The sequence below is a fragment of the Anomaloglossus baeobatrachus genome (assembly GCF_048569485.1).
Source record: "Anomaloglossus baeobatrachus isolate aAnoBae1 chromosome 9 unlocalized genomic scaffold, aAnoBae1.hap1 SUPER_9_unloc_4, whole genome shotgun sequence".
Taxonomy (NCBI): Eukaryota; Metazoa; Chordata; class Amphibia; order Anura; family Aromobatidae; genus Anomaloglossus; species Anomaloglossus baeobatrachus.
Genome location: NW_027441822.1, coordinates 122,977 through 139,533, shown reverse-complemented (window position 1 = coordinate 139,533; position 16,557 = coordinate 122,977). Strand labels below are relative to the sequence as shown.

Below are 16,557 nucleotides of genomic sequence, written 5' to 3'. Positions count from 1 at the left end.
GCTACACTAATACCCTAGTCGGACACCATTTTGTAGAGGTGGACGCATGCTACACTAATACCCTAGTCGGACACCATTTTGTAGAGGTGGACGCATGCTACACTAATACCCTAGTCGGACACCATTTTGTAGGGGTGGACACATGCTACACTAATACCCTAGTCGGACACCATTTTGTAGAGGTGGAGACATGCTACACTAATACCCTAGTCGGACACCATTTTGTAGAGGTGGACACATGCTACACTAATACCCTAGTCGGACACCATTTTGTAGAGGTGGACACATGCTATACTAATACCCTAGTCGGACACCATTTTGTAGAGGTGGAGACATGCTATACTAATACCCTAGTCGGACACCATTTTGTAGAGGTGGACACATGCTACACTAATACCCTAGTCGGACACCATTTTGTAGAGGTGGACGCATGCTACACTAATACCCTAGTCGGACTCCATTTTGTAGAGGTGGACACATGCTACACTAATACCCTAGTCGGACACCATTTTGTAGAGGTGGACACATGCTACACTAATACCCTAGTCGGACACCATTTTGTAGAGGTGGACACATGCTATACTAATACCCTAGTCGGACACCATTTTGTAGAGGTGGACACATGCTACACTAATACCCTAGTCGGACACCATTTTGTAGAGGTGGACACATGCTATACTAATACCCTAGTCGGACACCATTTTGTAGAGGTGGAGACATGCTATACTAATACCCTAGTCGGACACCATTTTGTAGAGGTGGACACATGCTACACTAATACCCTAGTCGGACACCATTTTGTAGAGGTGGAGACATGCTATACTAATACCCTAGTCGGACACCATTTTGTAGAGGTGGACACATGCTACACTAATACCCTAGTCGGACTCCATTTTGCATACCTCCCAACCGTCCCGGATTCTGCGGGATTTGCACGATTTATCAGGGCTGTCCCGCACTCCCGCGGCTCACAGCTGATGTCCCGGCTCCTCCCCTCAGTGGAGTGAATAAATTAAATTATCATCGGCTCTGGATTTTCGGGGCGGCCGGGACTCGAACTCGTGGAACTGTGAGTTCATTGTTTCAAAGGCAGCAGCTTTACCACTGACCTACTGCCTCTATTGAAAGCAATCGGAAGATTTTGTTATCTTGACCTCTATACTGCAGGTGAGACACCAGAAGCAGGTTATTCAGCTGCAAAGATGGATGGAGGGATGGATGAATGGAGGGATGAATGAATGGAGGGATGAATGGAGGGATGGATGAATGGAGGGATGAATGGAGGGATGGATGAATGGAGGGATGAATGGAGGGATGGAGGGATGGATGGATGATAGAGGGATGAATGGAGGGATAGAAGGAGGGATGAATGGAGGGATAGAGGGATGAATGGAGGGATAGAAGGAGGGATGAATGGAGGGATAGAAGGAGGGATGAATGGAGGGATGAATGGAGGGATAGAGGGAGGGATGAATGGAGGGATAGAGGCAGGGATGGATGATAGAGGGATGAATGGAGGGATAGAGGGAGGGATGGATGGATGAATAGAGGGAGGGATGGATGGATGAATGGAGGGATAGAGGGATGAATGGAGGGATAGAGGGAGGGATGAATGGAGGGATAGAAGGAGGGATGAATGGAGGGATAAATGGAGGGATGAATGGAGGGATAGAGGGATGAATGGAGGGATAGAGGCAGGGATGGATGGATAATAGAGGGATGAATGGAGGGATAGAGGGAGGGATGGATGGATGAATGGAGAGATGAGTGGAGGGATAGAGGGAGGGATGAATGGAGGGATAGAGGGAGGGATCAATGGAGGGATAGAGGGATGAATGGATGGATAGAGGCAGGGATGGATGATAGAGGGATGAATGGAGGGATGAATGGAGGGATAGAAGGAGGGATGAATGGAGGGATAGAGGGAGGGATGAATGGAGGAATAGAGGCAGGGATGGATGGATGATAGAGGGATGAATGGAAGGATAGAGGGAGGGATGAATGGAGGAATAGAGGCAGGGATGGATGGATGATAGAGGGATGAATGGAGGGATGAATGGAGGGATAGAGAGAGGGATGGATGGATGATAGAGGGATGAATGGAGGGATAGAAGGAGGGATGAATGGAGGGATGAATGGAGGGATAGAGGGAGGGATGGATGATAGAGGGATGAATGGAGGGATGAATGGAGGGATAGAGGGATGAATGGAGGGATGAATGGAGAGATAGAGGGAGGGATGGATGATAGAGGGATGAATGGAGGGATAGAGGGATGGATGGATGATAGAGGGATGAATGGAGGGATAGAGGGAGGGATGAATGGAGGGATAGAGGGATGAATGGAGGGATAGAGGCAGGGATGGATGGATGATAGAGGGATGAATTGAGGGATGAATGGAGGGATAGAGGGAGGGATTAATGGATGATAGAGGGATGAATGGAGGGATGAATGGAGGGATAGAAGGAGGGATGAATGGAGGGATAGAGGGATGAAAGGAGGGATAGAGGGAGGGATGGATGATAGAGGGATGAATGGAGGGATAGAGGGAGGGATGGATGGATGATAGAGGGATGAATGGAGGGATAGAAGGAGGGATGAATGGAGGGATAGAGGGAGGGATAGAGGGAGGGATGGATGATAGTGGGATAGATGGATGATAGAGGGATGGATGATAGAGGGATATATAGATACACGACAGATAATAGATAGAGATAGAATCATAGATAGATAGATAGATAGAATCATTGATAGATAGATAGATAGAGAGATAGAATCATAGATAGATAGATAGACAGATAGAGGGATAGAGATAGATAGAGGGATAGATAGAGGGATAGATAGATAGAGGGATAGATAGATAGATAGATAGATAGATAGATAGAATCATAGATAGATAGAGGGATAGAGATAGATAGATAGATAGATACTGTATCTCAATGTTGGTGAAAGAGTCAGATTCGTTTGTTCCCATAAAACTACTATAAAGAAATGAGGAAAAAAATACAAATACAATTTATTTTTTTTTTTTTATCTTCACCACCTTGGATTCAAACCAGCAACGTTCAAAACTTGTGTCCAGCAGCCTCCTGGCTTTCCTAGCTGCTCTAGCTGTTGAGCCACTAGGATTGATGATGTCAGAGGGAGGATTTCACATAAATGAACCTACAATGCAGCCTCTTACACAGCAGATTACACAGGACACAGCTACATTGTACAGAGCAGCATCTCTATGTCCTGTATTCTAGAGGGAGAGGAAAAGAGGATTTTTTTTCTTCTAATAAAGTTACTAAAAATAATAAAAAAAAATAGAATAATGTAATTTTATTGCACTTTTTTTTATAAAATAACAAACATCACAAATCAGCAAATAACATGGACATATTTGGTGTCCCTGTAATCGTAATGACCTGCACAACACAGCGATCAGATTATTTATGGGGATCGGTAAATGGCGGGAAAAAAAAGGCGCAATTTATTATTTTTCTTTATTAAAACCCATAAAAAATGTAATAAAAATGGATCACTGAGGCCGTGTTCACACATAGCGTAAATGCTGCATTTTTTCTGCAGGTGCCCGCGCCAAGAGTGCAATAACAATGTTCTCTGATTATTGCGTGTTTGCGGTATTTTTTATACATTGTCCCCCTTATTTGATACATGTTTGTTGCTGATGTGAATCCTGAAGCTTATAAAGAAAGAAACACCAAATGCGCACAGTTCAGTGGCGTCTTTCCACGCACCAGGGGCGGAGATTTCAGGACGTCTCATCCACTTTGCTTGGACAATTAGTCCATATTCACATGTAGTGTAAATGCTGCATTTTTTCCTGCTGTTTCTTTGCACATTTATTCTGCTGTGTTTAATTGTCCAAGTAAAGTGGATGTGATTCCATGAAAAGACGCCGCTGAATTCTGCGGTTTTCGGGGGGGTGGGGGGGTTCTCTGGAGGTTTCTATGTGGAGCTTAAAAAAATGCAGGAAAAAGCTTCTCTGAACATAAAAACAGTTAAAAACGCAGATTCAAATCTGAACCAAAAACGCATTAAATAATGGAGAAAAGGCAGAAAAAATGTAGCAAAAATGGAAAAAACAGAGAAGATTGTTATTGTGTAGTTTGGTGCAGACAGAAACAAAAAGAAACAGAATTTATGCAACGTGTGAACACGGATTGATAGGCACAAATAAGCAACATGTCATATAGTGACACAGAAATATAAAAAAATTCTGACTGCTATAAATATGAATGAACAGTCCGGGGCATCTGCTGAATGACCCTTACTGCCAAATGGGTGTGGCTAGGGGCGTGGTCAACATTTTGTTCACACATTCAGTATTTGGGCAGTTTTTTACTTCAGTATTTGTAACCAAAACCAGGGAGTGGGACAGTAGTAGAAACTGGTCACCATTTCTGTGTTTTTCACCCTCTCCTGGTTTTGGCTACAAATACTGAGGTAAAAATCTCACCAAATACAGAACGTGTGAACATGGCCTAATAAATCAGGGCGTCATCCACATTTATTCTGCAGCCAGACAGCGGACCCCAAACATCCAGCCAATGTCTTGTCCGGTCTTGTGGTGAAATGGGTGTCATGTCGGGATGTGACCGCATGTATGCACATCACATACTCGCAGTCATGCTCTTGTACCGCCCCCGTGTAAGCAGCAGAGCTGCTCGGATCCGCGGTGGCTCGAGGGACGTCTGGACCCAGGGGTCTCGCGGCCACTCGAATGAAGGGGGGGATTTACAGGGGGTATGGTATATTGAGAGTTCGTGACGCCACCCGTGGTGTGTGGTAAGATGGAGTACCACCGTTTCGGCTGGGAGTACCCGGTGGTGATGGAGTGGGCAGCCAAGTGTTTAACCCCTCCACAGGTAGGGGGGTTCCCGGGACTCGGTGGTGATGACAGGGAGGTGCCGTTGGGGAGGTAAGGGTCACTTGCGTACTCACTCAGTCCAATAACGCTGACACCGACAACTGTAGTAAACCAAAGTTCTGGACACCGCTGCCGCTGAGGGGGAGCACGCCTGGGTCCCATTTCTGTTGGTGTTGTCTGTTGATCTGTGACCTTTTCCCGTAGCATCTTGTTTCTTTCTGGTTGGTCCCCGTAGCCTAAAACTAGTCGGGTCCCGCTCCCCAGTGTGGCTAACTGAGGGAGCTTGCTGTCAGGGTTCACGCTTGGGATTTCTTGGGCCGTATTTGTGGAAAGTCCTATCCCCCTCGTTGCTCTAGTACCCTGATTTTGGAGCGGGTGGAGAACGGATCTTGAAGGCTCCGTTCTCGTCGGGCGAATTGTAAGGTTGCCTGAAGCTACTCCCTGACCTAGGGTCCACGTACCCCGTCGTGCCCTGGTCCCAGCCCGGTGATGGTACAAGGCCGCCGGCTGTCCACCACGACAATGCCGTGCCCGTTGTCACGATCCCCTGCGACCGGGGGTCCAGCTCCTACCAGGCCCAGACCAACGTCTGCCACCTAGGCATAACAAGGAGCCCAGCTCCTGACCTCCTCTCACTTTCACCTCCAACACTACACTCTCCCTTCCTCTGACTGTCTCCTGACACTCCTGACCTCCCCTTAAACAACCCCCCAAGTGGGCGACCCTATTCCACTCAGGCCGTCCACTGGTGTGTCTGGTGGGTGTGGTGCAGAGTGTTCCTAAGATTTTGATTAGCTGGTTTTGGCAACACCATTTGTTAGGGACCCGTAACGAAGGAGGAGGTGGATATTGCACAGAAGGGCAGATTGCACAATACCCTGTGACCACCTGATAGGCCAGGGCGTCACACTCTCGCCAGTAGAGAATCCCTGACAGTGTGCGGTGTGCACACTGTCAAGATCCAGAAGTCTGCAGTCACCTAGAGCAACTGCAGACTTTTACCACAAGACTAGACAACCCCTTTAAGAAATATCTTCAGTGTAATGAAGCCTGAGGAGTCCTGGAGGTGATGATACGACCACCACAAAGCGCTGATCTCACATCATCACATCTGTCTGACAGAAGGATCCACACAAGACTCGTACACAGAAGATCGGGGGTCAGGCCTCCAAGATGTTTGGGGAAACCTCCTGCCAAATGGAAAAGGTGTGCGCATGACCCAGAAGAAAGTGATGAAGAAAATGGCGGCTCTGAATATATGTATATGGGATTTACAGTTCTCTTTAGTTCATTCATTTTACATATTGTTATTTGCTAAAAATAAACAATTCTTATCACTTCTGCAGGATTTCTTCCATATCTGCCTAAACCTTTAGCACTGCCCTGGAGGAGGAGGAGAGAGGAAGAAAAGAGGAGGAGGAGAGAGGAAGAAAAGAGGAGGAGGAGGAGGAGGAGGAGAGAGGAAGAAAAGAGGAGGAGGAGGAGAGAGGAAGAAAAGAGGAGGAGGAGAGAGGAAGAAAAGAGGAGGAGGAGAGAGGGAGAAAAGAGGAGAAGGAGGAGGAGAAGAGAGGAAGAAAAGAGGAGGAGGAGGAGCAGGAGAGAGGAAGAAAAGAGGAGGAGGAGGAGGAGGAGAGAGGAAGAAAAGAGGAGGAGGAGGAGGAGGAGAGAGGAAGAAAAGAGGAGGAGGAGAAGGAGGAGAGAGGAAGAAAAGAGGAGGAGGAGAAGGAGGAGAGAGGAAGAAAAGAGGAGGAGAGAGGAAGAAAAGAGGAGGAGGAGGAGGAGAGAGGAAGAAAAGAGGAGGAGGAGGAGGAGAGAGGAAGAAAACAGGAGGAGGAGAGAGGAAGAAAAGAGGAGGAGGAGGAGAGAGGAAGAAAAGAGGAGGAGGAGGAGAGAGGAAGAAAAGAGGAGGAGGAGAGAGGAAGAAAAGAGGAGGAGGAGGAGAGAGGAAGAAAAGAAGAGGAGGAGGAGGAGGAGGAGAGAGGAAGAAAAGAGGAGGAGGAGAGAGGAAGAAAAGAGGAGGAGGAGGAGGAGAGAGGAAGAAAAGAGGAGGAGGAGGAGAGAGGAAGAAAAGAGGAGGAGGAGAGAGGAATAAAAGAGGAGGAGGAGGAGGAGGAGGAGAGAGGAAGAAAAGAGGATGAGGAGGAGAGAGGAAGAAAAGAGGAGGAGGACCGAGGAAGAAAAGAGGAGGAGGACCGAGGAAGAAAAGAGGAGGAGGAGGAGGAGAGAGGAAGAAAAGAGGAGGAGGAGGAGAGAGGAAGAAAAGAGGAGGAGGAGAGAGGAAGAAAAGAGGAGGAGGAGAGAGGGAGAAAAGAGGAGAAGGAGGAGAAGAGAGGAAGAAAAGAGGAGGAGGAGCAGGAGAGAGGAAGAAAAGAGGAGGAGGAGGAGAGAGGAAGAAAAGAGGAGGAGGAGGAGGAGAGAGGAAGAAAAGAGGAGAAGGAGGAGAGAGGAAGAAAAGAGGAGGAGAAGGAGGAGAGAGGAAGAAAAGAGGAGGAGAGAGGAAGAAAAGAGGAGGAGGAGGAGGAGAGAGGAAGAAAAGAGGAGGAGGAGGAGGAGAGAGGAAGAAAAGAGGAGGAGGAGGAGGAGAGAGGAAAAGAGGAGGAGGAGGAGGAGAGAGGAAGAAAAGAGGAGGAGGAGGAGAGAGGAAGAAAAGAGGAGGAGGAGGAGAGAGGAAGAAAAGAGGAGGAGGAGAGAGGAAGAAAAGAGGAGGAGGAGAGAGGAAGAAAAGAGGAGGAGGAGGAGAGAGGAAGAAAAGAAGAGGAGGAGGAGGAGGAGAGAGGAAGAAAAGAGGAGGAGGAGAGAGGAAGAAAAGAGGAGGAGGAGGAGGAGAGAGGAAGAAAAGAGGAGGAGGAGGAAAAGAGGAGGAGGAGGAGGAGAGAGGAAGAAAAGAGGAGGAGGAGAGAGGAAGAAAAGAGGAGGAGGAGGAGAGAGGAAGAAAAGAGGAGGAGGAGGAGAGAGGAAGAAAAGAGGAGGAGGAGGAGAGAGGAAGAAAAGAGGAGGAGGAGGAGAGAGGAAGAAAAGAGGAGGAGGAGGAGAGAGGAAGAAAAGAGGAGGAGGAGGAGAGGAAGAAAAGAGGAGGAGGAGGAGGAGAGAGGAAGAAAAGAGGAGGAGGAGGAGAGAGGAAGAAAAGAGGAGGAGTAGGAGATAGGAAGAAAAGAGGAGGAGGAGGAGAGAGGAAGAAAAGAGGAGGAGGAGGAGGAGAGAGGAAGAAAAGAGGAGGAGGAGGAGGAGAGAGGAAGAAAAGAGGAGGAGGAGGAGGAGAGAGGAAGAAAAGAGGAGGAGGAGGAGGAGGAGAGAGGAAGAAAAGAGGAGGAGGAGGAGAGAGGAATAAAAGAGGAGGAGGAGAGAGGAAGAAAAGAGGATGAGGAGGAGAGAGGAAGAAAAGAGGAGGAGGAGGAGGAGGAGGAGAGAGGAAGAAAAGAAGAGGAGGAGGAGAGAGGAAGAAAAGAGGAGGAGGAGGAGGAGGAGAGAGGAAGAAAAGAGGAGGAGGAGAGAGGAAGAAAAGAGGAGGAGAATGGAAGAAAAGAGGAGGAGGAGAGAGGAAGAGAAGAGGAGGAGGAGAGAGGAAAAGAGGAGGAGGAGGAGAGAGGAAAAGAGGAGGAGGAAAGCAGGGAGGAGAGGGGAGCGGAGAGGAGGAGCGGAGAGGAGGAGAGGGGAGCGGAGAGAGAGAGACTGTGATCACGCCAGGCTGGTTTCCGGCCAAACAGGATCCTGTCTATCAGTATAGCACCGTTCACATGCGTTTGCTGTATAGTCAGGATCCAGCGATTTTGCAGTATTTGGACGCAGCTCAAAAACACTACAAGGAGCGTTTTTGAAAAAAGTTAAAAAACTGCAAGTCGCTGGATCCGCTTTATAACGCACGGAAACGCAAGTGAACGCATGTTGTCGCAAGTCTATTGCAAATGCATTGAAATGAAAACGCATTTGCACTGGATCCGTTTTTGCGTTAAAAACCGTTCAGGACGCATGTTAAAAAAACGTAGTGTGAGAGCCGCTAACAAAAACAAAGCAGACCCCAAAGAAGGGAATTTTGTTTACTTACCGTAAATTCCTTTTCTTCTAGCTCCAATTGGGAGACCCAGACAATTGGGTGTATAGCTACTGCCTCCGGAGGCCACACAAAGTATTACACTCAAAAGTGTAAGGCCCCTCCCCTTCTGGCTATACACCCCCAGTGGGATCACTGGCTCACCAGTTTAGTGCAAAAGCAAGAAGGAGGAAAGCCAATAACTGGTTTAAAGACCAATTCAATCCGAAGAAACATCGGAGAACTGCAACCATTCACATGAACAACATGTGTACCGAAAAAAACCCCTAAGAAAACAGGGCGGGTGCTGGGTCTCCCAATTGGAGCTAGAAGAAAAGGAATTTACGGTAAGTAAACAAAATTCCCTTCTTCTTTGTCGCTCCATTGGGAGACCCAGACAATTGGGACGTCCAAAAGCAGTCCCTGGGTGGGTAAAAGAATACCTCGTGGTAGGGCCGTCAAACAGCCCTTTCGTACAGGTGGACAACCGCCGCCTGAATGACTTGTCTACCTAGGCTGGCGTCTGCCGAAGCGTAGGTATGCACCTTATAATGCTTGGTAAAAGTGTGCAGACTCGACCAGGTAGGTGCCCGGCACACCTGCTGAGCCGTAGCCTGGTGCCGTAATGCCCAGGACGCACCCACGGCTCTGGTAGAATGGGCATTCAGCCCTGAGGGAACCGGGAGCCTAGCAGAACGGTAGGTTTCAAGAATTGGTTCCTTGATCCACCGAGTCAGGGTGGATTTGGAAGCTTGCGACCCTTTACGCTGACCAGCGACAAGGACAATGAGTGCATCCGGGCGGCACAGGAGCGCCGTGCGGGAATGTAGATCCTGAGTGCTCTCACCAGATCCAACAGATGCAAATCCTTTTCAAATTGATGGACTGGATGAGGACACAAAGAAGGTAAGGTGATATCTTGATTGAGATGAAAGTGGGATACCACCTTAGGGAGAAAGTCCGGAATCGGACGCCGAACCCCCTTGTCCTGGTGAAGACCAGGAATGGAGATTTGCATGACAGCGCTGCTAGCTCGGACACTCTCTGAAGAGACGTGACCGCTACTAGAAAGGCCACTTTCTGTGAAAGACGGAAAAGGGAAACAACCTTCAAAGGCTCGAAGGGCGGCTTCAAGAGAGTCATTAGAACCTTGTTCAGACTCCAGAGCTCTAACGGCCGCTTGTACGGAGTGATGAGAAGACAAACTCCCTGCAGGAACGTGCGTACCTGCGGAGGTCGGCTAGGCGTTTCTGAAAAAATACAGATAGCGCTGAGACTTGTCCTTTAAGGGAGCTGAGCGACCAACCATTTTCCAACCAAGATTGTAGGAAGGAAGGAAAAATAGGTGATGCAAATGGCCAGGGAGAAACTCCTTGAGCAGAGCACCAAGATAAGAATATCTTCCACGATCTGTGGTAGATCTTGGCGGACGTTGGCTTCTTGGCCTGCGTCATGGTGACAACCACTCCTGAGATAATCCTGAAGACGCTAGGATCCAGGACTCAATCGTCATGTTCAGGGCCGCAGAGTTCAGATGGAAAAAAGGGCCCTTGAAACAGCAAGTCTGGTCGGTCTGGTAATGCCCACGGTTGGCCTACCGTGAGGTACCACAGATCCGGGAACCCCGACCTCCTCGGCCAATCTGGAGCGACGAGGATGGCGCGGCGACAGTCGGACTTGATCTTGCGCAGCACTCTGGGCAACAATGCCAGAGGTGGGACACATAAGGTAGCCGGGACTGCGACCAATGTTGAACTGAGGCGTCCGCCGCCAGAGCTCGATGATCGTGAGACTGTGCTATGAAGCCGGGACAATGTTGTTGTGCCGTGACGCCATTATGTCGACGTCCGGCATCCCGCAGCGGCGACAGATCTCCTGAAACCCGTCCGGGTGAAGAAACCATTCCCCTGCGTCCATACCCTGGCGACTGAGGAAGTCTGCTTCCTAGTTTACCACGCCTGGGATGTGACTGCGGATATGGTGGATGCCGTGTCTTCCACCCACGTCAGAATCCGCCGGCTTCCTGGAAGGCTTGCCGGCTGCGTGTTCTTCCGTGGTGGTTGATGTATGCCACCGCTGTGGAGATATCCGACTGAATTCGGAGGTGCTTGCTTTTCAGCCACTGCTGGAAGGCTTGTAGGACAAGATACACTGCTCTGATTTCCAGAACATTGATCTGAAGGGTGGACTCTTGCTGAATCCACGTACCTTGAGCCCTGTGGTAGAGAAAAAACTGCTCCCTACTCTGATAGACTCGTGCCTGTCGTAACTACCTCCCAGGATGGGGGTAGGAAGGACCTTTTTTCTGACCATGAGGTGGGAAGAAGCCACCACCGTAGCGATTCTTTGGCCGCCTGAGAAAGGGAGACGTCTCTGTCGATGGGCGTCGACCTCCCGTCTCATTGGCGGAGAATGTCCCATTGTAGTGGACGCAGATGAAACTGCGCGAAAGGGACTGCCGCCATTGTTACCATCTTACGTGAGAAGTGCATGAGGCGTCTCAATGTGTGCGACTGATCCTAAGGAGAGATTGCAGCCTTGTCTGTAGTGAACGCTGTTTGTCTAGCGGAAGCTTCACTATCGCTGAGGGAGTATGAAACTCCATGCCTAGATATGTTAGTGATTGGCCCGGGGTCCGATCTGACTTTGAAAAGTTGACGATCCACCCGAAACTCTGGAGAGTCTCCAGCGCAACGTTCGGCTGTGTTGGCATGTTCCTTAAGAGGGTGCCTTGACAAGTAGATCTCCCAAATACGGGATCACAGAGTGACCTTGAGATTGCAGGACTGGTACTACTGCTGCCATGACCTTAGCGAAGACCCGTGGGGCTATCGCCAGCCGGAAGGCAGAGTTACGAACTGAAGGTGTTCGCGTCTTATAACAAAGCGTAGAAACGCTGGAGCTCTGGATCAATCGGCACGCGGGGATAAGCATCCTTGACGTCTATCGATGTTAGGAAATTTCCTTGAAACATTGAGGCGATGACGGAGCGGGGGGATTACATCCGGAACCGCCTGGTGTTCACGAGCTGGTTGAGCCGTGTTAGATCCAGAACGGGACGGAAATACTCGTCCTTTCTTGGCACCGCAAATAATTCGGAGTAAAAACCGTGACCTTGTTCCTGAAGAGGAACGGGGGTCACCACTCGTTGTGCCTTTAGAGTGCCCACCGCCTGCAGAAGAGCATCGGCTCGGTCGGGAGGTGGAGAAGTTCTGAAGAATTGAGTTGGAGGACGAGAACTGAACTCTATCCTGTACCCGTGAGACAGAATGTCTCTCACCCAACGGTCTTTGACCTGTGACAGCTAAATATCGCCAAGGCGGGAGAGCCTGCTACCGACCGCGGATGCGGAGAGAGGAGGCCGCAAGTCATGAGGAAGCCTCTTGGAAGCGGGTTTTCCGGCTGTCTTTTTTGGGCGTGACTGAGCCCGCCAAGAAAACTGAGCTCCTCTGATCCTTTTGAGTCCTCTTTGGACGAGGAGAAATGGGACCTGCCCGAGCCTTGAAAAGACCGAAAACCCCGACTGTCCCTTGGTATGTTGGGGTTTGTTTTGTCTGGGCTGAGGTAAGGAAGAATCCTTACTTTTGAACTGTTTAATGATTACATCTCACGCACACTAAACAGTCGGTCAGCAGAACAAGGCAAACTGGTTAAGCCCTTTTTTGGAAGCAGAATCTGCCTTCCATTCAGTTAACACCCAGGCCCTGCGTAAAACCACGGAGTTAGCGGACGCCACTGCCGTACGGGTCGCAGAGTCTAGGACAGCATTAATCGCATAAGACGCAAATGCAGACATTTGAGCGGTTAAGGATGACACTTGCGGAACAGATGTACGTGTGACCGTGTCCATCTGTGTAAGACAAGCTGAAGTAGCTTGGAGTGCCTCTACGGCTGCGAATGCTGGAGCTAACAGCGCGCCGATAGCCTCATAGATGGATTTCGACCAGAGATCCCTCTGTCTGTCAGTGGCATCTTTAAGTGCAGCCCCATCTTCCACTGCAACTATGGATCTAGCTGCAAGCTGGAGATTGGAGGATGCCCCTTGGGACACTGGGTCCAGCCATTGCCCACGTCAGGGGGTAGGGATAACGTGTATCCTCAGCCGTTTGGAGAAGCGCTTAACTGGATAAGCGTGGTGTTCCTGGACTGCCTGTGTAAAGTCAGGGTGGTCAAGGAAAGTATTTAATTTACGCTTGGGATACGTGAATGGAATTTCTCCTGTTATGAAGCTGACTCTTCCACTGGAGGAGCTGGGGGAGAAATAACTAACATTCTATTGATGGACGCTATGAGATTATTGACTATGGCGTCACCATCAGGTGTATCCAGATTGAGAGCGGTCTCAGGATTAGATCTTGAGCAGCTACCTCCGCCACATCACACAGAGAGTCCGCTTGCTGGGACCCTGACTAGTGTGATGAAGTCGAGGGACGCTCATAGTGAGCCTCTCAGGCTGTCTGGGACTGTCGTCCGTGTCAGAGCCGTCACTCTGGGAAGCACATGACACCCTCGGAGCTCAAAGTTGTTCCCACTGAGGGGGACCATGGATAATGAATGAACAGTGGCCATGGATTTGAGAGACTTGTCTGGACTGCAAGGCTTCTAGTATCATAGCCATAGCCTCAGAAAATCTGTCAGTAAATACTGCAGGCTCCGTCCCCATGTCCTGGACGATTAGCAGAGACTCCGTAGTATACAATGGGGGTCTATGTACAATACCGGCCATATAGCCGTACATGCTGTACCGGCTGCATAGAAAACATGTGCTTCTGCACCTCTGTTTTACACAGACAATATGCTGTTATGTCCTCCGCAAAATCAAGGAGGGTATATACAAAAATGCAGCTAAACAGTGCAATGCATAGTGAATAAGCATATATGTATATGTGCACTTCGGCACTAGTGGAGTCAGCCCCACAGGCGCTGCTTAACGCCTGGTCACAGCGGTTGTGTGACTATCCGAATCCCTGCCAGGGATTCCTAAACTTGTCTCTTCTGTCGCTACAGAAAACACTGACAAGAATGGCTGCCGGCGTCCTGTGTAGAGGAGGAAGCCGTGGGCGTGCCTGACAAAGTGCGGGAATCCGGCTTCACAGTGTACACAGTGAGAGGGGTGGAGTATGCAAAGCATACTCCAGCTCTCAGCGCTGCCGGTTTCGCAGCGCACACAGTGAGAGGGGTGGAGTATGCAAAGCATACTCCAGCTCTCAGCGCTGCCGTGCTGTGCAGCATCACGCCCCTACCCTGACTGGCAGGTCTGTGGGCGGAAACGAAGTGAGACTAGGCCGCGCAAGCCGGGGACTCGAGTGATAAGCGCGGCCGGCATATAAGCCTTGGTCGGCGCGGAAGTCCCCGGCGCACCACAAGTCCCAGCCGCGCCCGAAATAAAAATGGCAACGGCGGTTAGCGCGGTAGTCCCCTAATACACTAACACACCCAGCAAGCTGTAGTGTGCGATGGCACTAGTGCGGGCAGCGCCGCCGTCCCTGGCGCACTAACACACCCAGCAATGCTGCCGTGTGTCCGTGCGCGGTCCCCACAGGGACACAGAGTACCTCAACGTAGCAGGGCCATGTCCCTGAGGATACTCCGCTCCATGTCCAGCAGATTCCCAGGAGCTGTGGATGGAGCACGGCCTCAGTGCCTGGAGACCGGTAAGATCCCACTTCACCCAGAGCCGAAAGGGGATGGGGAAGGAAAGCAGCATGTGGGCTCCAGCCTCCGTACCCGCAATGGGTACCTCAACCTTAACAAACACCTCCGACAAAAGTGGGGTGAGAAGGGAGCATGCTGGGGGCCCTAGTATGGGCCCTCTTTTCTTCCATCCGACATAGGCAGCAGCTGCTGCTGACTAAACAGTGGAGCTATGCGTGGATGTCTGACCTCCTTCGCACAAAGCACAAAACTGGTGAGCCAGTGATCCCACTGGGGGTGTATAGCCAGAAGGGGAGGGGCCTTACACTTTTGAGTGTAATACTTTGTGTGGCCTCCGGAGGCAGTAGCTATACACCCAATTGTCTGGGTCTCCCAATGGAGCGACAAAGAAACTATGTATGATTAGATTGTACTCGCTGATCAGATCACAAATACAGTTTGGTACATTGCAGAGCAGGGCGGGGACCGTGCGTCTCGGGTGACTACTCTGAGGCACGTTCCCGGTGGCTTCTCTGTGCCTCTGATCCTATTGGCTGTTGGGTCGTGTGTCTGTATATGGAGAGATCAGTCAGTCGTGGACTGAGAGAAGCCGTCACGGATCAGCCCCGGTTTGGTCAGTCTGTGGTCGGCCCTTTCACGTGAAGTCTTATAATGCTGCCAGACGCCCTGCCCAGGACCCGAGCAGCGTGAATCAGATGACGAGTTCCCTTTAAGTATCTGGATCTCTGCTGCACCTGCGTGTATCGGGCGCAGTAACTCACACATCATTTCCTGTTCTTTAGACGGGCTGATCGTCTGCCATCTTCCGTTTGGGCCGACCGCATATTTCACCCTCTGTAACGTGGTAATGAGGCACGATATTCCGGACCTGGGCACGATGTCGGAGGCGTACCCACACCTCGTCTTCCACAACTTCACCTCGCGGCTTGGACAGCGGGTGAGACCGGCTTCCTGGACCACCATATACATCAGTCGTTACTTTTCTAAACCTTTCCTTTCCTGCCTCCAGGTTTCCAATATCATGAAGTATTTATTCCCTGTGCCCAAGGATGACAGCAGGCGAGTGATAACTTTTGCAAATCAAGAGGACTACATTTCCTTCCGGTACGTGCTGTGGACCAGGGCTGGGTGATCAGCACCCACTGTGCCGGGGTCCTCCATAATAACCGCTGCTTCTTCCTGCAGGCACCACGTCTACAAGAAGACCGATCACCGCAATGAAGGGAATTTTGTTACTTACCGTAAATTCCTTTTCTTCTAGCTCCAATTGGGAGACCCAGACGATTGGGTGTATAGCTACTGCCTCCGGAGGCCACACAAAGTATTACACTAAAAAGTGTAAGGCCCCTCCCCTTCTGCCTATACACCCCCCGTGGGATCACGGGCTGCTCAGTTTTAGTGCAAAAGCAAGAAGGAGGAAAGCCAATAACTGGTTAAACAAATTCAATCCGAAGGAACATCGGAGAACTGAAACCATTCAACATGAACAACATGTGTACCCGAACAAACCAAAAATCCCGAAGGAAACAGGGGCGGGTGCTGGGTCTCCCAATTGGAGCTAGAAGAAAAGGAATTTACGGTAAGTAACAAAATTCCCTTCTTCTTCGGCGCTCCATTGGGAGACCCAGACGATTTGGACGTCCAAAAGCAGTCCCTGGGTGGGTAAATTAATACCTCAAGTTTGGACTGTAAAAACAGCCCTTCCCTACATGGAGGCAACCGCCGCCTGCAGGACTCTTCTACTTAGGCTGGCATCCGCCTAAGCGTAGGCATGCACCTGATAACGCTTGGTGAAGGTGTGCAGACTCGCCCAGGTAGCTGCCTGGCACACCTGCTGAGCCGTAGCCTGGTGCCGTAATGCCCAGGACGCACCCACGGCTCTGGTAGAATGGGCCTTCAGCCCTGATGGAACCGGAAGCCCAGCAGAACGGTAGGCTTCAAGGATTGGTTCCTTGATCCATCGAGCCAGGGTGGATTTGGCAGCCTGCGACCCCTTGCGC

General features: G+C 50.3%; 1 protein-coding gene across 1 annotated transcript in view; it reads left to right on the top strand.

The window, feature by feature from the left end:
• Positions 1–15,818, top strand: part of LOC142259782 (uncharacterized) — a 31,352-nt gene extending 15,534 nt beyond the window's left edge. Inside the window, exons 4-6 of the mRNA XM_075331888.1 lie at positions 15,340–15,494; positions 15,567–15,661; positions 15,743–15,818. Coding sequence (XP_075188003.1) covers positions 15,340–15,494; positions 15,567–15,661; positions 15,743–15,818 — 326 coding nt within the window. The remainder of the gene's footprint in view (positions 1–15,339; positions 15,495–15,566; positions 15,662–15,742) is intronic.
• The last annotated feature ends 739 nt before the right edge of the window (positions 15,819–16,557 follow it).